Below are 21,628 nucleotides of genomic sequence, written 5' to 3'. Positions count from 1 at the left end.
TTGTTTATTAGAGCAAAAAGTTTATTTGGTGTAAATTAAATTAACTTGTATGTTACAGTTAAATTAAAGTGGATTGGCTAGTCAGTAAAACATCTACGGCATATGTCACTTGGTAAAGGCACCATAGTACACATGCACAGCGCCCCGCTGTGGTAGGGTGAGCACATGCAAATTAAATAAATATGCGGTGTATTTTAAATCTATTTTAAATCTCCAGGGTGCACGGATTGATGGAATTTATACCTGAAATGTCGCTTTGAATAAAACTACTTAATGCATAATTGTACATAATAGAGAAATGCTGAATTTTATTCACCTTCTTCCAGTCCAGCAGGGGGCGGCAGTGATCATCGAGTGTTGAAGCTGGAAACAATCGACGAACAAAGCCGCTCAGTAACCGTCTGGTTTAAAACATTTTTGTAGTTAAAATAGGTTTCTCAATGTCGAATTTTACTATAAAACATTTCAACTTAACAAACAGCAGCATGTAGTTTCATAACAATGTTTTCATCGTACAACATTTGCTGAGTAACGTTATTCGTCTCGCAGGAAAGCTAAATCATTTTTGATAAACACCCATTGCTTTCACAGTGATTATTTACACGTTTAAAGAACTTTAGTGAATACATGTGCCGTTAACCCTCAGTTTAATTCATTATATGATGGAGATCGCTTATGTTTGCGAGTGGGAGAAGAGACCAAAGAGCAACCACTGTCCGTCAATCCCACTTGTGTGCGCCTGGTCATGCAGAAACCTCATCGCCTTCACAACAGATCTGAAAAACGAGGAAGATGACAAAGGTATGGGAATATGATCTTATTAACAAGATTACCAAATTAGTTGTGAGTTACCTGTTGATTCTGTCTATAAATATATCTCTATTTGTAATAAAAAAAAAAGGATACCATTGTATGCATTTATCATAGATGCTAGATCAGATTTGGATTATGGCTTTTTCATAAAAGCCCTCATTCACGAAACAAACTAATTCATGGCTTTTCTGCTGCAGATCTCAGTCACATGATACATATCATTGACAGTGATCACCCCTGGGATGTTTACTCGATCAACTCTGGTCATGCTGACATCATTTCCTGTCTGGAATGGGATCAGTCAGGTGGAATTTTATCATTTTTTTATGAATTTGTTGAATAACTTGTAGGGATAAATTATGCTCAGTTGTAATGGTTTAATGTACTTCAGGTTCAAGGCTGCTGTCAGCTGATGGTGATGGGCAGATTAAGTGTTGGGGTATGACAGAGCATCTGGTAAACAGCTGGGAGTGCACACAGACCAGCTCAGTGGACGGAGACCCCATCGTAGCCCTATCGTGGTTACATAATGGAGTCAAACTGGCCTTGCATGTTGAAAAGGCAAGACAATAAATATTGTATTTACCACAACTTAAAATATATAAGTGCCTTTGTTTTGTCTCGAGATCCACACCAGTATTGTTAACCCAGCTCATGTCTCGATTCTTTCAACAGTCGGGCTCTACAAACTTTGGTGAGAAGTTTTCACGGGTGAAGTTCTCCCCCTCTCTCACGCTGTTTGGCGGGAAGCCCATGGAGGGCTGGTTGGCAGTGACGGTGAGCGGGCTGGTCACGGTGTCGTTGTTAAAGCCCAACGGTAATCTGCTGACAGCAAGTGAGAGTCTGTGCAGGCTGAGAGGTCGTGTGGCCCTGGCTGACATCGCCTTCACGGGTGGAGGAAACATCGTGGTGGCGGCAACAGATGGCAGCAGCTCTTCTCCAGTGCAGTTTTATAAAGTGTGCGTAAGCGTGGTGAATGAAAAGTGTCGCATTGACACCGAACTTCTGCCTTCGCTTTTTATGCGCTGCACCACAGACCCGGTCCGAAGGGACAAGTATCCTGCCGTCACGCACCTTAAATTTCTCACAAGGGAGAACTCGGAGCAGGTGAGGGAGCGACCATTGAGGACATATTTTTGTCATATACTGTCATGCTGTTGTGTTAAATTCAATTTTGATTGTCATTTTATTAAAGTAAATATTTAGCATACATAAAATTGTACATACAATCATTATGTTCCACCATGCTTGATTTATTTGCAGTAATCTTTATTTTACTTTAACGTGAATTTTTCTGGATCTCTGTGTTTTGTAGGTGCTACTTTGTGCGTCTAGTCAGATGGGCAGCATTGTTGAGTGCTGGTCGTTGCGTAAGGAAGGTCTTCCTGTCAATAACATCTTTCAGCATCGTTCACCCGTGGGTACGTTAAAGCAGTCCTGACATAAAAGGAAAACAAAATTTTTAGAACAACTTCTTGTTAGATTTTAGTTACTTAGTTTTAGAATACATTTGAAGAGTTTAGATGCAAAACCCACTAAGGGGCTGATCACACCAAAAGCATTCATGGCAGTTGCAGTGGCCTTTTTTGAATGATATTCTATGGGCAGTGAGCGTATGCGCACTGTTTATGCACACTTGAACGCCTTGCGGTTTTTGCTGCGGGTCGCTCTTTTTTTTAAATAAAGGCAGTGCGTCGCGCCTTGCGTTTCCAAGCTTTTAAAACGTGTTTAGTGTGATTAGCCCCTAAGTGCGTCTAACGTGTTTTCTTGTAAATAAGTATTTTTTATCACGCTCTTATGTTTAGGTTCAATAACAACATTTATTTCAATAGCACATTTAAAACAACGCTTGTTGACCAAAGTGCTTTCCACAGTCAATCAATTCTGCACAGAAACTGTGATAATAAATCAAAAAGTGATATCGTCACTTTCACTTTGGCAGCGGCCAAAGCCGGATAAACACATTTGAAAAATCAGACAACGCGTTTTTATTTCTTTAATCAATGCAAAAAAAATTTGGAAACTTTTTTTGGTCCTATTTCTAAATGACAGTCATGAAACTCGATTTCTGATTTTCTCATTTAAAAAAATGGGAAATCCATTGGCTTCAAAGTACACGGACCTTTGATCCATGTGGCTGCCATATTCAGGTTGTATTCAAGTATAAGTACTTACAAGTTGAATGTGATCCACGGTCGATTCACATTCATCTTCCATGCACTTTGCTGAAAAATCTAAGTTGTGTTATGGATTTTGCCAACATACGGGTATTTCTGAATGGTGGGCTGAGGTCTGAATTAAAGGATTAGTCAATTTTCTTAAAAGAAAAATCCAGATAATTATCTCCACCATGTCATCCAAAATGTTGATGTCTTTCTTTGTTCAGTCGAGAAGAAATTATGTTTTTTGAGGAAAACATTGCAGGATTTTTCTTATTTTAATGGACTTTAATAGAGCCCAACATTTAATACTTAACTCAACACTTAACAGTTTTTTTCAACGGAGTTTCAAAGGACTCTAAACAATCCCAAACGAGGCATAAGGGTCTTATCTAGTGAAACGATTGTCATTTTTGACAAGAAAAATAAAAAACATGTACTTTTAAACCACAACTTTTCGTCTAGGTCCAGTCCAGCAGGTCACGTGTTACATATATAAAACAGACATTTGCGGTCCATTTTAAACAATAAACTGACACAAAGACATTAATTAGTATCAGTTGACATACAACAACGTAGGAACGGTCCTCTTTCTCAACACTTGTAAACACTGGGGCGGAGTTTCGCGTTCGTCCTCTGTGACCTCTTGACGTCATGACGTATTGCGTGGGGTCACGCTGGCGCATCACGACCGGATCAAGACGAGAGGTTGTGCTTTGGGAGTGTATATTTGTTGTTTTTGTTGTCAAAAATGACAATAATTTCGCTAGATAAGACTCTTATGCCTCGTTTGGGATTATTTATAGTCCTTTGAAACTCCGTTGAAAAAAACTGTTAAGTGTTGAGTTAAGTATTAAATGTTGGGCTCTATTAAAGTCCATTAAAATGAGAAAAATCCTGCAATGTTTTCCTCAAAAAACATAATTTCTTCTCGACTGAACAAAGAAAGACATCAACATTTTGGATGACATGGTGGAGGTAATTATCTGGATTTTTCTTTTAAGAAAATGGACTAATCCTTTAAGCAAATTTGAAGCAAAAATATTTGATGAACGTATAATATGTGGCGATGTCATTCGATTAATGGGTCATTCTACAGAAACGTCCACTTTTGGTATGGCAAGATGCCTTAAAATGTATTTCTTTTTCTAACATTTAAACTTAGACCACATTATTAGATTACTCTTTGACTTTATGAGTACACATAAATGACAGCTTAAAGGCGGAGTCCACAATGTTTGAAAAACACGTTGGAAAAGGAGATGGGCCGACTACCAAAACACATTTATAGCCAATCAAATCAAATGCCGGGTTGCGTATGTGTGGGGCGGGTCTATCAACAGAAGGTCCAGATTCTATTGGGGTAGGGGCGTGTTTGTTTGAGTGATTTCAAATATCAACATTGGCTTTCAAACATCGTGGACTCCGCCTTTAATGACTTTTTTTGTGTGCATGTACTTAAAGACTGCATACACAATGTTTTTTGTCACTGGTGTTACCTTACTTCTTTAGCAATATTAAAGGTGTTTATGAAATATTATTTTTTTTTTTAATTTCATCTTTAAAGGGATAGTTCGGCCAAAAACGATATTAAACCCATGATTTACTCACCCCCAAGCTGTCCGAGTTGCATATGTCCATCGTTTTTCAGACAAACACATTTTCGGATATTTTAGAAAATATTTTAGATCTTTCTGTTGATTAAATGTAAGTTTACGGGGTCTGGCCATAGTCCACGACCCCCAAGTCCAAAAAAAGTGCGTCCATCCCCCACAAACCAAATCCAAACGGCTCCAGGATGACAAACAAAGGTCTTCTGAGGGTAATCCGTGCGGTGTTGTTGTAGAAATATCCATATTTAAAATTTTATTAACGTAATTAACCACCCTCCGGTACCGCCGCCATCCTAGTCTCATCCGCATTCAGGATGAGCGCTTACGCAGCGTAAAGAAGTTTCTCTGCTGCTGCTCTGTCCCCCCGCCCTCCGAATGTGTCATACGTCACTAAGAAAAGTGCGTACACTACGCTAATACTCTCTCCTGAGTCTAAGATGGCGGCGCTACCGGAAGGTAGTTAATTACGTTAATAAAATTTTAAATATGGATATTTCTACAACAACACCGCACGGATTACCCTCAGAAGACCTTTGTTTATCATCCTGGAGCCGTTTGGATTTAATTTGTGAAGGATGGACGCACTTTTTTTGGACTTGAAGGTCGTGGACTATGGCTGGACCCCGTAACATTACATTTAATCAACAGAAAGATCTAAAATATTTTCTAAAATATCCGAAAATGTGTTTGTCTGAAAAACGATGGACATATGCAACTCGGACAGCTTGAGGGTGAGTAAATCATGGGTTTAATATCGTTTTTGGCCGAACTATCCCTTTAAAGCTTAAGTCTTAAGTGTAGCAGAATTCAGTGAATTTCATGTGAAAGATTTTATTTAATGTGAAAGAAAAAAAACACAGTAACACCAGTGACACAACAAATCACCAGTCACGTCTGTTCCTGATCTTTACTGGTGTTACCCATAAGGAAGGTAACACCAGTGACAGTAACACCAGTGACAATTTTCATGAAAACTGCATTTTACAAAAGTGCTGCTGCAAAGTATCAAACCACATGTTGTCAATCATTGTACTCACTAAATTAAGTAGTTTAATCCATTTGAATTCTAGTTTTCTGCAATTCCCAAACAATAAAGGAGGTCATACCAGTGACTTAAACTAAAAGCTTAATGTGAAATCATGAGATAAATGAGATAACAGGTTTCTGATAACTGAAAAGACACAGTGGACTTACCATGGGCTTCTCTTCATAGATCTCCAGGAAATTGAATAAAGGAAGTCAAGTGATGTCGTCATTGTGATTTTTATTTAAAAATAAGAGCTTTTTTGTTTTTTTTTATCGGACACAACTCCAGGGAACCACTACTTTCTTTATATATTTTGTAATATTTATTTAGCATTTTGTTTTTTAATATAATTTACATATATATATATATATATTTGATAGTTATGGACACATTACTGAATTTTAAATGGAAGAAAACACTGTTTTTGATCTCAAAATAAAGCATTTTCTCTCTGTACATGACTGTGGAGACGAGCACTTCTGTGGTTCTTGGAATTCTAATTAATTAATACGAATCAAATAATGCTACATTGATGGCTCAAGAAGGTGTAATTGTTCAAATAACATTGTTTCATTTTAAAATATAAAAAATTGTAACCCTAAAGTGTTTTTCAAGTGTAATATTTCTGTAAAGGCGAGGGATTTCATTATCTAATTTTTGACAGAAGTGGTGTTTAGTGGCTTTTGCATCTGAGGTCTTTATATGTCCCTATTGTCATCATAAATCAAATGTTTCTTACTATTTCTTGCCATCTCTAGTGGGTGAAAAGCAGCCAATGATTCTGAAGTGGCGAATTCTCTCTGCGACCAATGATCTGGATCGCGTGTCTGCTATCGCTCTGCCTAAACTTCCAATTTCCATCTCCAACACTGATCTCAAAGTCGCCTCAGATACCAAGTTCTTCCCAGGCCTTGGTATGACATTTTTTTTGCTTGCTCATATTAACCCTTAGTTTAATACATAATACTTAATGTTTTCTTACCTAATGTTTTCAGGTCTTGCTCTCGCTTTCCATGATGGGAGCATTCAGATTCTCCACCGCCTTTCCTTGCACATAATGGGTGTCTTTTACGGTTCCTCCGGTTCCTCTCAGCGTCCCGGAGAGGAACCCGCCATTAAACGTCAGAGAGCGGCCGGCCCGACGCTGCACTTCAAAGCCCTTCAATTCTCCTGGACCTCTTTGGCTTTAGTGGGCGTGGACACTCATGGGAAGGTATGAAGGGTGACGTACTGCAAGAATTACCTCCTAAACTTCAGTTGATAATTTATCCTTTCTGTCCGTGACGCTAGCTTCACATGCTTCGAGTATCTCCATCTATGGGCCAGATGTTAGACATGAACACACTCCTCCGGCACCTCCTGTTTCTGCTGGAGTACTGCATGGTAACAGGATACGACTGGTGGGATGTGTTGTTGCACGCGCAGCCTGGCATGGTCCATAACCTTCTGGAGAAGCTTCATGAGGAGTACATGAGACAAAACCAGGCACTGCAGCAGGTAAATCACACTGAAAATTAATTTGCAATCATTTGTAAATGTGTTTTTAATCTATTTTCTTTATGATGAAGGTTCTGTCCACACGTATAGTAGCGGTGAAGGCGTCTCTCTGTAAGCTTTCATCTGCCACTGCGGCGAGAGCTTGTGACTTTCACGCTAAACTGCTGCTCATTGCCATCAGCTCAACGCTGAAATCTCTCCTGAGACCCCATGTGCTCAACACACCTGACAAGAGTCCTGGAGACAGACTTACAGAGATCTGTGCCAAAAACACTGACACTGGTAACATCCATATATCCAGCAATTCGTCTCCTTTCATTGTTGTTTTAATACTAATAGAGATATGTGATCTATGTGTTCAGATATTGATAAGGTTATGATCAACCTGAAGACGGAGGAGTTTGTTCTGGATGGTCCTCCTCTTCAGTCCTTACAGCAGCTTATTCAGTGGGTGGGCGACTTTGTTCTTTACCTGCTGGCTAACCTGCCTAACCAGGTAAGCTCATGTTGACTGCTTTATGACACACAGTTCATTTAAAACCAATTCCATGCACATTTAGGCATTTAGCTGACGGTTTTGTTAAAAGTGACTTAGGAAACAATAAAGCGATTTGTCATAGGGAGGCAATAATACAAGAAGTGCTTATACAAAGTTACAAGTTTTCACAATCCGTAAACAATACCTGTTGAGAGATAAAGAGAGTTAGTATGTAGTTTTTTTTATTATTATTTTTTAGTCAATATAAATTTGTCAGGTATTTTTTGGAAGAGAAGAGTTTTTAGTTGTTGTTTTTTTAATGTTGCAAGAGATGTGGCTAACCAGACTTCTATAGGAGATCAATTGTCAACCTTATAATACAAAGTGAAGTCCGCACACTGAAAAATACTGCTCCATACAAATATTTATTTAAAAGGCAACGTTTCGACCCTCAGGTCTTCATCAGGCACAATCTCAATGTAAGTGAGGAACACCTTTAAATACATAACAGGTGCTCACCGTCATGTGACAGAAACAGATCATGTGACAGATACACTCAGAGTACTTATCATATAACAAGAAAACAAATAACAAACATATAAAAATTATTATAGAAATGGCTTCATATCAAAATCCTCATTCGATCCTGTGGTGACAGAGTATTTAAAGAATAAATCCAAAAACATTCTCTCTGTAATAATTTCTTCTCATAGTCTCCACCTCTTGGTTTCATTACCTTTTCTATGCCAATGTACTGTAACACATTGACATTATGACCCATTTGCCTAAAATGAGATGCTATAGGACAACGCATATCACCGGTCCTAATGTTGCTGCAATGTTCACAAATACGATTACATAATTGTATGGGTGTTTTACCCACGTATGCAAGACCACACGGGCAACGAATTAAATAAATAACATGGGTAGAAGCAAAGGTGATAGTGCCCCGTATCGGAATATTGTGACCAGTGCGTGGATGACTAAAAGATTTACATTTGTGTGTGAAAGCGCACTGGGCACAATTGCCACACCTATAGTTACCTGGAGGAAGAGTTGGAATACCTTTAATGCGTGCAGGATATTCAGATTTTACCAACCAATCACGGAGGTTATTTTGACGTTTAAAAACTAATTTTGGACTGTTTTTAAAAACGCCAGACAGACTAGGATCACTAGAAATAATATGCCAGTTTTCTTTTAAAGCTCCCGTTCTGTCTGTGTTTTCGAAGCTTTGATTGTGTTTATAGTGGGCAATATAACATTTGTTCATGTTTCACGTGTAAAAAAAAACGCGGTGTTTTTCACACAATTTACTTATCTGTATAGCGCTGTTTTCACTGTCCTCAAAACAGGCTGATGTCTTCCTTGTTATGTGAAGTCCCTCCTTCAGAAATACGTATCGAGTTCTGATTGTGTAGTTTGTTTAGTGTGCTGTGATTCGATAGCAGCTTAGCTTAGCAGAGCCGTTTGAGCCAAAGCTGGTGACTGACGTATTCATGTGGGCGGAGTTTAGTCAACGAACTGTTTTACTGACGTCATTAAAGCAGGAAATAGAGGGCTGTAGTCCAAACTGGCCGTTCGTTGTAGGCTTTTAAAGAGGAATTTTATTGAAGAAAATATATCGCCTGGCAGTGAACTTTGAGCTTTATCATTTTACAGGTATTATTTATGCTATTATAGCAACATTACACACTAACTAGGGTTTAAAAAATGGTATCAGGAAGAACGTGACCTTTAAAATTCTACAAAACTCCACACCCAAAGATGAGTACTTTGTCGTGCAAATGGGAGCATTGAAGGCTTGCATTTTATTATTTCTTTTATTTTGTAAACACTGCATTTGAGATGTATCATTGAACATCTGTTTGGCATTTTCTATCCATTCCATACGGTAACCACGATTCAGAAATCTTTTAGTTAACTGATTAGATTGGTAAGTATACAATTCATCCGTGCTGCACACTCTACACACACGTTTAAACTGACTAATAGGTAAACTGTTAACTAAAGGTCTAGGATGGAAACTATCCCCTCTCAAAATGGCATTTCGATCCGTAGGTTTACGATATAGATCGGTATGGAGTTTGCCGTCACATTTGTATACTCGGACATCAAAAAAAATTATGCTAACAGAGTCATATTCCATAGTGAAATTCACATGCTCATTCCTTGAATTAGGAAATTTAGAAATAACAACATCTCTGCAGGTGTAGCCTTGGTAATCAAAAAAAATGTCATCAATATACCGTTTATAGAACAAAATCTTAGGGGAAAAGAAATTTGACTCATTCAGAATAAAATCATTTTTGAAAATTCCCATATACAAGCAAGCATACAGTGGGGCAAAAAAGTATTTAGTCAGCTACCAATTGTTCAAGTTCTCACACTTAAAAAGATGAGAGAGGCCTGTAATTTTTGTCAAAGGTACACGTCAACTATGAGAGACAAAATGAGAAAAAAATCCAGAAAATCACATTGTCTGATTTTTTTAACAATTTATTTGTAAATTATGGTGAAAAATAAGTATTTGGTCAATAACAAAAGTTTATGTCAATACTTTGTTATATACCATTTGTTGGCAATGACAGAGATCAAACGTTTTCTGTAAGTCTCCACAAGGTTTTTATACACTGTTGCTGGTAGTTTGGCCCATTCCTCCATGCAGATCTCCTCTAGAGCAGTGATGTTTTAGGGCTGTCGCTGGGCAACTCAGATTTTCAACTCCCTCCAAAGATTTTCTATGGGGTTGAGATCTGGAGACTGGCTAGGCCACTCCAGGACCTTGAAATTATTCTTACGAAACCACTCCTTCTTTGCCCGGGCGGTATGTTTGGGATCACTGCCATACTGAAAGACCCAGCCACGTTTCATCTTCAATGCCCTTGCTGACGAAAGGAGGTTTTGAGTCAAAATCTCACGATACATGGACCCATTCATTCTTTCCTTAACTCGGATCAGTCGTCCTGGTCCCTTTGCAGAAAAACAGCCCCAAAGCATGAGGTTTCCACCCCCATGCTTCACAGTAGGTATGGAGTTCTTTGGATGCAACTCAGCATCTTTCTCCTCCAAACACAAGAAGTTGAGTTTCTACCAAAAAGTTATGTTTTGGTTTCATCTGACCATATGACATTCTCCCACTCTTCTTCTGGATCATCCAAATGCTCTCTAGCAAACTTCAGACGGGTCCGACCATGTACTGGCTTAAGCAGGTGGACACATCTGGCACTGCAGGAATTGAGTCCCTGGCTGCATCGTGTGTTACTGATGGTAGCCTTTGTTACTTTGGTCCCAGCTCTCTGCAGGTTATTCACTAGGTCCCCCCATGTGGGTCTGGGATTTTTGCTCACCATTCTGGTGATAATTTTTACCCTACGGGATGAGATCTTGCGTGGAGCACCAGATCGAGGGAGATTATCAGTGTTCTTGTATGTCTTACATTTTCTAATAATTGCTCTCACAGTTGATTTCTTCACACCAAGCTGCTTACCTATTGCAGATTCAGTCTTCCCAGCCTGGTGCAGATCTACAATTTTGTTTCTGGTGTCCTTTGACAGCTCTTTGGTCTTGGCCATAGTTGAGTTTGCATTCTGACTGTTTTAGGTTGTGGACAGGTGTCTTTTATACTGCTAACAAGTTCAAACAGGTGCCATTAATACAGGTAACAAGTGGAGGACAGAGGATCCTCTTAAAGAAAAAGTTACAGGTCTGTGAGAGAAAGAAATCTTGCTTTTTTGTTATTGACCAAATACTTACTTTCCACCACAAATTGCAAACAAATTCTCAAAAAATCAGACAATGTGATTTTCTGGATTTTTTTCCTCATTTTGTCTCTCATAGTTGAAGTGTACCTATGATGAAAATTACAGGCCCCTCTCATCTTTTTGAGTGGGAGAACTTGCACAGTTGGTGGTTGACTAAATACTTTTTTGCCCCACTGTAGTTTGGTGCCATTTTACTACCCATTGCAGTATTGTTAACCTTACCATGAAAAAAATAAAGTATTTACTAGTGGAGGGCAAAGATTAATCGCGATTAATATCATACAAAATAAAAGTGCGTTTTTGCATAATATATGTGTGCGTATATATATATATATATATATATATATATCTCACACATTCATGTATGTATTTAAGAAACATTTGAGAAACTTTTACATGTGTATATTTATTTATATATTATATGTATAAATAAAAAATTATATATAAATAAAAATTCTGGAATGTATACTTGTATGTGTATGTGTGTGTTTAAATAAACATAATAATTACAAACATGTAAAAACTCACTTATTATTTTGTATGCGATTAATCTTTGCCCACCACTAGTTTTTACCAAAAGTTTTTAAGCATACTGACATTTCGGATGTCAATATTTTGTTTTAGATTATCACTATTTTCCCCCTGTATCAATCGATATGGATAATTACCGCATTAAATGACACATCTTTATTGCTGTCAAATTTAAAGGCAGATTTTTTTATGTTGTTTCAGATCTCTTATTACACCATAGATGAAGTCCTTAGTCAATTTTACAACACAGACAGCAGATGACTTCGGGGCAAGATTCGTGCCGAAGACAGCAGCTCCGCTGCGAATCTGGCCCGGAAGCATCTACTGTCTGGGGATGTTTTTTCGTAATACAATGTACTGTTTGATTTTAAAAGATCAATTAATATTCATTTTCTTAATAAAATTATCATTGTTATGCTGGTTAGAACTCATGTCTGATCCTAATGTGTTATTTCAACAACACTTTGTGGCCTATGCATACTAGCATGCTTGATTTAAGTTTGTTATGCGCATTATGCATTATGTTAAAGAACCCAAATAAGTATGAACATTATATGATTTGATGACATCATTTTTACTGATCTACTGAGAGGATCCTCCTCTTTTTTTAAGGGGGCGTGTACACCAAAGCGTCTGAAGCCGACTATAGTGCTTGACAGCTTTTTTCAGCTAAGCACTTTGGTTCCTATGATACTTTTGCTTCGTTTTAACAAAACGTCTCGACTAAGGGTGCCTGTGATTTTATACAGACGTCCCACACAATGTAGAGCATTTGAATGGACAGGAAATTTGACGAGAAGCTGAATTGTAAGATGATGTCACGTTCCAAACTGTTCTTTTGAATGCATGTTTCTTCTAAATGCGAATTTTGTGAACATACCAAAATGCTTTTTGAATAGTTGTGTTTGACACATAAAAACTGTAACAATGTATGTATCTTACAAAGTAACACAATGCCACATTGCTCTCACTTGAAATGTGTCCCACATGAAGTCCTTGAATTTGAGGTTATTCGACCTGGAAAGTCCTTGAAAGGTCCTTGAATTTGAAGTTAACCAAGGTGGGGAACCCTGTTCAAAGCATATCAAATATTCTGCATTGTCCGTTTTCAGGGTTCAATCGTACGTCCAGGGTTCGGTTTCCTGCGTGACGGTGCGTCTCTGGGCATGCTCAGAGAGATGCTGGTGATGATTCGTATTTGGGGCCTGCTGAAGCCCGGCTGTTTACCCATCTTCACGGCCACATCTGACAACCAGGACAGCATGTTTCTGCTCTTCCGTCTGCTCACCAAACTCTGGCTGTGCTGTGAGTCGAACCGTCCGTCACTCTCTGGACCGACACTGACACAGTGAAACAGCCCTAAATGCTTATAAAGCCTTCTAAAAACAAGTCTGTTTTGATGTTTTATCTCTGCGGCAGCTCGAGATGAAAGTCACCCACAGGACCCGGACGAGACGTTGATTGATGAGTGCTGTCTGCTCCCCAGTCAGCTTTTGGTACCCAACATGGACTGGCTGCCCATCAATGACGGCGTTATCACTAAGATACAGAGCAAACACCCACTAAGACTGCAGTTCGGCAAACCGTACACACTGCCTGGGGTCAACCCCAATGCTCAGGTGGAGGTGTTCAGGTGAGACATTATGAAAGTTTAATTAAACGTTTAGTAAGCTCTGTCAGTATCTAGCAAATTTCTGTCTTGTTTAACAGAAGTCCAGCGTCTCAGAGAATGGACCACCTGCGATGTTTACATTTGGGCATCACTCCTACGGAGGACAGTAAAGCTTGCACCAGGTACACATGCTTTTCTTTATCTCAGATTTTTTCCTATTTAGTGAATAAATTAATAAATAAAATTCACTTTTAGAGACAGTATTTGTATTGTAGTATGCAAGGTGCTCTCAAGAAAAAACTTGACCTTTAGCTTGGTTAAGAAATGCTGGCATTTAGGTCTGGATCCACAATATCTAAATATATCCAGACTACTCAGTAAGCTCTCTGTGTTGTTTAGATGTGGATGTGCCACCATGCTGAGATCCCCAAATAATACCAATGCCATGAGACAGTGGGAGCAGCGCTGGATCAAGAACTGTCTGTGTGGAGGTCTCTGGAGAAAAATCCCCGCCACACTAACATAATGACCACATACCTGTACAGATTTCAATCCCGACACGGCCATACAACTATTCCCTTCAAATATTTCTTTAATATTCCTTAAAAAGATGAAGTAAAATGTTTTGTCTGATATTTTTGTCCTGTTGTAAATATGAACAATGTATTTTGTTTTGTAATCTTTTAGTACTTAATAAACAGTTTTATAAACACGCTCTGACACCCATAAGGAAATACACTTTATCTCAGTCATGTTTATCTTCATCACTCTTTTTTGGTCTTTTTGTGTCACATCAGTAGATACAACAGGTGCCCAACTGTTTGTGCTTACATCAGACCATTAGATTGAGTTTAATGTAGCATAGCCGTTAAATTTAACATGCAGGCCTCTGTAGTATAATAAATAATTGAAGGCTAAATGTAGAAGGCTTTGTAAAGCAATTCTGCATCCCCTGGCCACTCCTGCTTTTAGATTTTAAAACTAACTCAAGTATCTATCAGGCATATTTATGTAAGGGGAATACACTCCTACTGTTTAAACCAGGAGCCAGTTGCATAAATATGACCACTACGTTAACCAGGTCTGAATTGCAAGAATTATAATGTGCTACGTACAGTGGAAAGAAAAAGTTTGTAGACCCCTAGGAATTCAACAGTGATTTTGCCATATAAAGTGATCTGATCCTCATCTAGGTCACAACAATAGACAAATAATTCAAGTTTCTTGATTGGATATCTTTAGAAAGCTCCTTCTTGCAAGGCATGGTTGCTTCTTAAAGGGGACATATCATAAAAATCTGACTTTTTTCATGTTTAAGTGCTATAATGGGTCCCTAGCGCTTCTGTCAACTTAGAAAATGTGAAAAAGAACAACCCAGTAAATTAGTTTTGGTAAACAAATCTCTGCAAGCATGGGAAAAAGTAGGTCATTAAAATTTGGCTCCTCTTGTGATGTCAGAATGGGATCTTATATATAAATCCCACTATCCAACCAACATTATTCATTTCTTATTTCTTAATCAGTTTTATTGTAAAGGGTTCCCACGGGTCCTTGAAAGTTTATGAATGGTGTAAAATTTTAAGGCCCTGGAAAGTTTTTGAAAATAAATCCAGCTGCGCAAAGTGACATCCTAAGAACATCTTTTGCATGTCCAATTTTGATCTCCTAAAGGCGCAGACTGTGACCCCAGAAACGTCTTTTTTCCAACATCTACTGAACGTCCAGTGTTGACATTCTTTGGACCTCCATATCAGCAAATTACAAATCACATCCAGGTCCAGCATGCACTGCGATGTGAATAAATGTACTTTTTTCCTGTTTTCTTTGTAACCATTGTTAAAATCAGTCAGTATTATAATCTGCTATGAGAGCTGCTGGATCTCCTAGTAGTATCACATTATTAACAGAAAAATATACTTTTGGTTGATTAAACGTTGAACAAATAAATCAACTTACTGATGATGATCTCAAGCATTAACTAACCACCACTGTGACTATTACATTATTGGCGTCTTTTGGCGACAAATATGTTTTAAACACAAAGTTGTAGCAGCCAGAGGAAACGCTAACAAGCTCGGAGTCAAGTGTCCAACTTAAACAATCACTGATCACCATAATGGTACCTTTAAATGAAACAAACCCAACATCTAAACATAAAAAGTGAATAGTGTTTTGCACAGCAATATTTTTCAGAACATTCAGAAATAATGTTTTATTATATTTTCATAATAAAATGTAACATTCCCCTAACATTTACACAAAAACTTTCATAAAACATAAAAAAAAACACTCGACTAGAATGACATTTATTGGACTTTCTTTAACAAGAAAAATATACTTTTGCCAGGTTTTCATATTGTAGAAAATATTGTTTAGGTCAAATTGTTTATTTTTCAATGGCTCAAGTTATAAATATAGATGTGAACCATTACCCTAAAGATTTTTATTTGGATGAAAAAAAACTTTATTTATTTAGTGAATGAAAGCATGTTTTGTGTAGTTGAGACAGTAAAACTTTTTTAAAGTTGAATGAATAATTTCAGTAACTGTTATATCAACTTAAAAAAATAAGTTGAAACAGCAAAACCACAAAATACTTTTCACAGTGTCCGACGTTCAAATGTTGAACTGCATAATGACATCCAAGTAGGGTTATGGTTAGATGTCCAAATAACAGGCATAGCAGACCCATAACAAGTATTAATAATGATGCCTTGGCATCGCAATGCTACGGTAGCACCAGTAGACCATACAACCCTACTTACTACTGCCCTTTACATAACCTGTCACAATAAAGAAATAACACGTGAGTTAAAAATGATTACAATAAACCAAAGTAATTCAGAACAATAATGCATTACATCACCTGTTGAATATAGGCTTAAACTGCCAGGACTTTTTCCACACAATGAGTCCATTTATGACAATAAAGACACCACAGATAGCTATGAGAGCCAACACCGATCCAACAATTGCAATAATGCCGCCATCTGCAATTAACCAGAACAATCCTCGCAATTACCAAATATCACTATTTAAACACTTAGTAATATACATGAACAACCTGATAAAAATAGACTATTAACCAATTATACAAACTTAAGAGTACATAAACAATAGCGTATCAAATTTTAAAATACATGATTTTACTCCTGAATTTAAAAAAATCATACCATTGGGTTCATTGGACCTGATTGTGCTTCTAGAGAGAATGATTTCCTTTTTGGTTTCCATGTGTTGAACTACACATCTGTAGACATCTGGGTTATTCATCCACTCCTCAGGATTGACTGAGAGACTGATGCTCTTCTGGAACGATCCATCTGCATTTGGTAAAGTTGAACTGACCTCCACATCCTCATGAAGCTCTTCATGGTGTTTCATCCAGGTCATTGTTATGTGTCTAGGGTAGAAACCTGTAGCGTGGCAGATAACTGGAGACGAGCAGTTCTTTTGCAATAGAGACACCTGAGATGGAGCTAGAGAAAGCAAGAAAGTCATCTTCATAGGGTAACACTAATCTACCAGAATTACACAATATCACTGAGTGATAACTGAAGAATACCTCAAATGTATTGTCAACAACACTCTGTCAGTATTTGATAGTATAGTTGTAGTACTCCAGTATCTACTGCATTTAACTCTTTCCCCGCCAAAGAAAAAACTTTGCTGACAATGACGAGTTTTTCCATATTTCCGCCATTATCCACCAGGTGGCGCTCTTACCCAAATTATAAAACCCGAAAGCAACCCCTAAGACCAAACAGTAAAAACTCCATAGGCCCTATTTTAACGATCTAAGCGCATTGTCTAAAGCACACGGTGCATGGTCTAAATGGGCGTGTCCGATGCCACTTAACGATGCTAATTTAACAGCGGGAAAAATGGTTTGTGCACCGAGCGCACGGTTGAAAAGGGTTGTTCATATTCTCCTAATGGGTAATGGGTGTGTTTTGGCCGTAACGTGCAATAAACCAATGAGTATTATCTCTCATCCCCATTAAAAGCCAGTTGTATTTAATCACTATTTAGATGACGGACTTTGTAAACTGAAAAACTAAGCGGAGGAAGAAGACCACCAGTTTAAGAATAATGTTAAAAAATGTGATGTTTTCATTTTTATTGAAATGTAAATTTTTTGGATTAAAACCTCTAAAATCCCTTTTCTTTCAGTCATAGAAGTACAAATAGCAGGTTCATAATTGCTGTAAATGTATTAATATCCTACATAATCATTGTTATCTAATAAAATAATTTGTTAATATGCAAGACACTCTAAAAATACAAACAAGAGATAAAAGAATTTACAAACGTGCGGAGAGCCGAAGCATTTCAGCACTTGGACAGCGCCATGTTTTTTACTTAAAATGTTTCTCATCTCACCACATCCACAGGTACAGAATCATCATATACAATAAATTCGTAAGATAGCATTTAAAAACATTTGTTTAAAGCAAAGCATTTATTTACTTACCAGACTACAGGTGAAGCTACTCTTTACGCCTTCTAACGTCTCATAATCGGTCCTCATTTATGTCAAAGAGACTCAATTATAATCTTTTACATTTCAATATTTTAATATTTTATATTTAAAAATGTTTTGTGCTGCTTGCGCATTCATGTATGTGATAAGCAAACCCGCGTTGTCGTCCCGTTTATAGGCGCATATTTCTAACACGCTCATTAAATAACAAAAGCATATTGTGCCTTACACTTTAGACCAAGTTTTTGTTGGTCAATGGCGTAGTCTATTTTAGTTGCCTTAAAATAGCAACGTGCCAACAATGCGCCTGAACACACCTCGTTTTCAAACCATGGGCGCAAAATTGAGCGCAAAAGCATTTGCTATTTAAAGGCTCTCTAAGCGAATAATGTGCGACGTCACTTCTTGTTGATGTTTGAACTGTTTTCAAACAAACGGAGCGTAGCTAACGCCTCCCCCTCCCTCTCCCGTCCGTGCTTTCATGAACGCGCCCAACCCCCACCCCCCAAATCCTTCTTGTCGTTTATTGGCTGGAACACTTTGTTATGTTTCGTGGTGCTAGGTTTGGCCACTGTGTTGTTATTGCTGTTTGTGGAGCCTGAGCTGTCTACAGAGCGTTTTTTTACAGTTTGATCAGCGGTCAGGTAAGAAGCAGATAGTGAGGAGATGTTTGCTGTAGTAACAAAAAATGGTTTATGGTCTAAAACGCGTGAATTCGCTTAGAGAACCTTTAAACAATGTGGCGCTAAACATGAAAATGATCATTGCGCCGGGTTGAAACTAGCAAAAGACACTTGCATTGTGCCGGGTTTATGATAGAGCTCCATGTATGTTTTGAAGTCCTTCACAAAATTTTTATTATTTCAGCTTTTTTCACAAAATTGTAGGTAGGATGAAACTTTTTTTTTTGAAAGCTTAGGTTCTGTTCTTTCATTTAATATATTGTATATTTATATATTTTAAGAAGAAGATTTTCTGGAAGGTATTAAACATTTGTGAAAATCATAAAAAATTTCAAAAAACAACTTAAAAAAAAAAACACCGGCAGGGAAAGAGTTAATTAACATATTTATTTTGTTGTTTCATACTATATAATGTGTAACTGCTTTCCCTTCCCTTACTTTTATGAAAGCTAACAAGACTAATAGGCATCTGAAACAAAAAATGAAACTTAAGAATGTATATTCTTGTATTGCCTGCTAACAAAAACGTTTTCATGACAGCTCAAAATGCAGCAAATGTTAAAAAAGAAATGCTATTTTTACCTTTTTTCTCCAGAGTGTCTTTGCTGTAGCTCACATATTTCTTCAGACGCTTCATACATGTGTTCTCCAGGTATGCTTTACAGTATTGTCCTCTAACTCTGTTAAGATCCCATTTTTTCTTAAAAATGAGAGCTTGAGGATTAGCAGCAATATTAGTGAGGTTGTTTTTATCAAAGCTGATGAAGTCTTCTCCATCATAACCAAACCGATAGTATCCTCGAGTGGTACCATCATCCTCCAGCTCACAACCGTACATCACCTGCAGAGTGTGAACACCTGAGAGGAGACAACATTAGATGTTATACACGCACTGTATAAATACACAAATCCTCACTTTTAACATGAGGACTTTAAAACACAAATAAAGTCATATTTATATAATTTGTGTGGGAATTTTTTATCTAAATATATGATGCACATACTGATCCATTCTTTAAATATATTGCATGCAAGTTGGTTTGTGTCAATCTACCTTCTGACATGGAATGATTAAATACATCTATTATCATTTGCATGGTGTAGTTGTATTCCAGATAGTGACCAAGAAAAGTCTGATTCTCTCTGTCCCATTGATCTGCACTGTTCCAGTCTGGCTTTGGGACAACTTTCATTGTCTTCCTGTCAAAGTTCATAAACTGTTCCTCATCGACCAGACCAACCACTGTGAACTTTGGGATATTAATGTTCCCAGAAACCAGGGTGTAGAGGTATTGCAGAGAGTGGGTTCCTGTCAACATAGTGAAAACTTACATGTTGCCCATATAAGGTTCATATGACATTTACTGTTGCTATACCTTTTGACTGAAAGATGTTTGTATAAAACTTTTCTCCATATCACAAAAACCTAAACAAACTTCTAAAAACTTTTTTTCTTACCCTATCACAAAAACTTTACAAATGTAACAGTGAATGTTTTACTGGATCCATATTATCTTGTAATAGTCCTTTATTGTTTGTTTTGTAATATATCTATATATTTTCTATTTTCACACTGACTGCCTAGTGTGAAATAGCTGTGTTTTGACCTGCAGCCAAAGATAGTTAAATCATGACAGAAAAAAAACATTTTCACAAACAACTTTAGGTTTATACCCTAGGTTTTTTGGTCAATGATTCAAATAAAATACTTCCTCATTCAGTCTCAAGTTTAACATGTGCTTTATTTGGTGTTACATTAGGGATGTCCCCACAATAAAAAAGTCCATGCTTGACAAACATTAGTTTCACAATACTTTATTTAAAAAAACATAGATAAACTATTGAAATCAGTTGACCTTATTGTGATTTTCTACAGCAAGCTCACAGCTCTTCAATTCACTTTTTTTGGGGAACTGTAAGGAAGTAGCGTTTTGGTACGAAAGTGATAGGCTGCTCAAACTTTTTAGAAACTCATTCAGAAACAATTTAACTTCTTTAACTGTGGGACCCTGTACCGGGTCCAAAATTATTTATTATTACTTAATATAAAATATTCCTTTAATTTTTAAAATGAACACCACATGTGAGATACTGTTTGAAAGCTTAGACTCTCTACTTTCTGCAGATGTGCATCACTTTGAGAGTTTTACTGTAAGAAAGGTATTTTTGCTTAATTTACACTATCACCCCCCCCCCCATATTTTTTATATAATTTAATATTCACATATTTCATATTTTTTTAATATGACAAACATGGGCAACTCAGGAATGAGGCTACATCGTTATTTATGCCCTGTATTCTCATCACATATCCAACAATCGTTGAATGAATAATAAGGGAAAAATCGTCTTTTGTAAACGTATGAGAAACTTGAGCGTGAACTGCCTTAGATAGCACAGATATCCACAAATGCTACACCATATTTTATCTTAGGTCCTACTTTAAAAAATGAGTCCATTCACAGCATTTTCTTTGGTTGTGTGCATGAATAATCCCTTGCTATTTATTATATGTTGAAAACAAAAAATTTATATTTATATGAAACATGTATTTTCACACCCTTCAGTAAAATAAGAATAATTTTTGAAGGCGACATGCTAAAAAGTTCATTCTTTTTTTGGGTGTTTACTGTCTGCTGCTGGTAACAACCAGAACTGTCTGCAGTCTGCTAGAGCACACAGAACCAGAGTTATACACTATCAAAGACAGTGTTTACAACATAAAAAAAATAAAATGTGGTGTTCATCATATGAAAAACAACATAAATAACAATATTTGTCACAAACAGCAGCTTTTTATGTAACTTTACAGGGTTTTCTGTAAAATTATATAAAGATATTGCATTTATTCCACTGTATGTGGTTATGGGGACACTTCAAAAAAATTTAGGTAAAAATTAAATACAAAAAAGGTATTATTCCTCCCTTCAGCTGGAGTAGAATAACTTTTGCATAGATTATGATAGAG

The 21,628-nt window shown here is 37.2% G+C and overlaps 2 protein-coding genes across 2 annotated transcripts; one reads left to right on the top strand and one right to left on the bottom strand.

Moving 5' to 3' along the window:
- The first annotated feature begins 326 nt into the window (after positions 1–326).
- Positions 327–14,230, top strand: med16 (mediator complex subunit 16). The gene is made up of 14 exons (XM_055184672.2): positions 327–801; positions 1,011–1,118; positions 1,205–1,374; positions 1,489–1,920; positions 2,129–2,234; positions 6,371–6,526; positions 6,608–6,825; positions 6,903–7,109; positions 7,181–7,391; positions 7,472–7,605; positions 12,995–13,187; positions 13,302–13,515; positions 13,593–13,676; positions 13,894–14,230. The coding sequence occupies exons 1-14, from the start codon at positions 660–662 to the stop codon at positions 14,018–14,020; spliced, it is 2,502 nt and encodes an 833-aa protein (XP_055040647.1). The 5' UTR covers positions 327–659; the 3' UTR covers positions 14,021–14,230.
- A 1,488-nt stretch (positions 14,231–15,718) lies between these two features.
- LOC129427764 (major histocompatibility complex class I-related gene protein-like) lies at positions 15,719–19,517 on the bottom strand. Its single transcript, XM_073875913.1, has 4 exons — positions 19,243–19,517; positions 16,668–16,973; positions 16,361–16,484; positions 15,719–16,277 (listed from the first exon to the last, which is right to left on the bottom strand). The coding sequence occupies exons 1-4, from the start codon at positions 19,496–19,498 to the stop codon at positions 16,259–16,261; spliced, it is 705 nt and encodes a 234-aa protein (XP_073732014.1). The 5' UTR covers positions 19,499–19,517; the 3' UTR covers positions 15,719–16,258.
- Positions 19,518–21,628: the final 2,111 nt, after the last annotated feature.

Source organism: Misgurnus anguillicaudatus, chromosome 14, assembly GCF_027580225.2.
Source record: "Misgurnus anguillicaudatus chromosome 14, ASM2758022v2, whole genome shotgun sequence".
NCBI classification, from domain to species: Eukaryota; Metazoa; Chordata; class Actinopteri; order Cypriniformes; family Cobitidae; genus Misgurnus; species Misgurnus anguillicaudatus.
This window is presented reverse-complemented; position numbering and strand designations above follow the sequence as displayed.

Excerpts from the sequence above, each read along its gene's own strand:
- med16 (XM_055184672.2), top strand. The coding sequence starts at position 660 with ATGATGGAGATCGCTTATGTTTGCGAGTGGGAGAAGAGACCAAAGAGC. Across the intron at positions 1,375-1,488 it reads TGGCCTTGCATGTTGAAAAG|TCGGGCTCTACAAACTTTGG; the intron begins GCAAGACAATAA and ends TTCTTTCAACAG. Across the intron at positions 2,235-6,370 it reads TCAGCATCGTTCACCCGTGG|TGGGTGAAAAGCAGCCAATG; the intron begins GTACGTTAAAGC and ends TGCCATCTCTAG.
- LOC129427764 (XM_073875913.1), bottom strand. The coding sequence starts at position 19,498 with ATGTACGGTTGTGAGCTGGAGGATGATGGTACCACTCGAGGATACTAT. Across the intron at positions 16,974-19,242 it reads AGACACTCTGGAGAAAAAAG|CTCCATCTCAGGTGTCTCTA; the intron begins GTAAAAATAGCA and ends TGCTTTCTCTAG. Across the intron at positions 16,485-16,667 it reads CAGGTCCAATGAACCCAATG|ATGGCGGCATTATTGCAATT; the intron begins GTATGATTTTTT and ends GGTTAATTGCAG.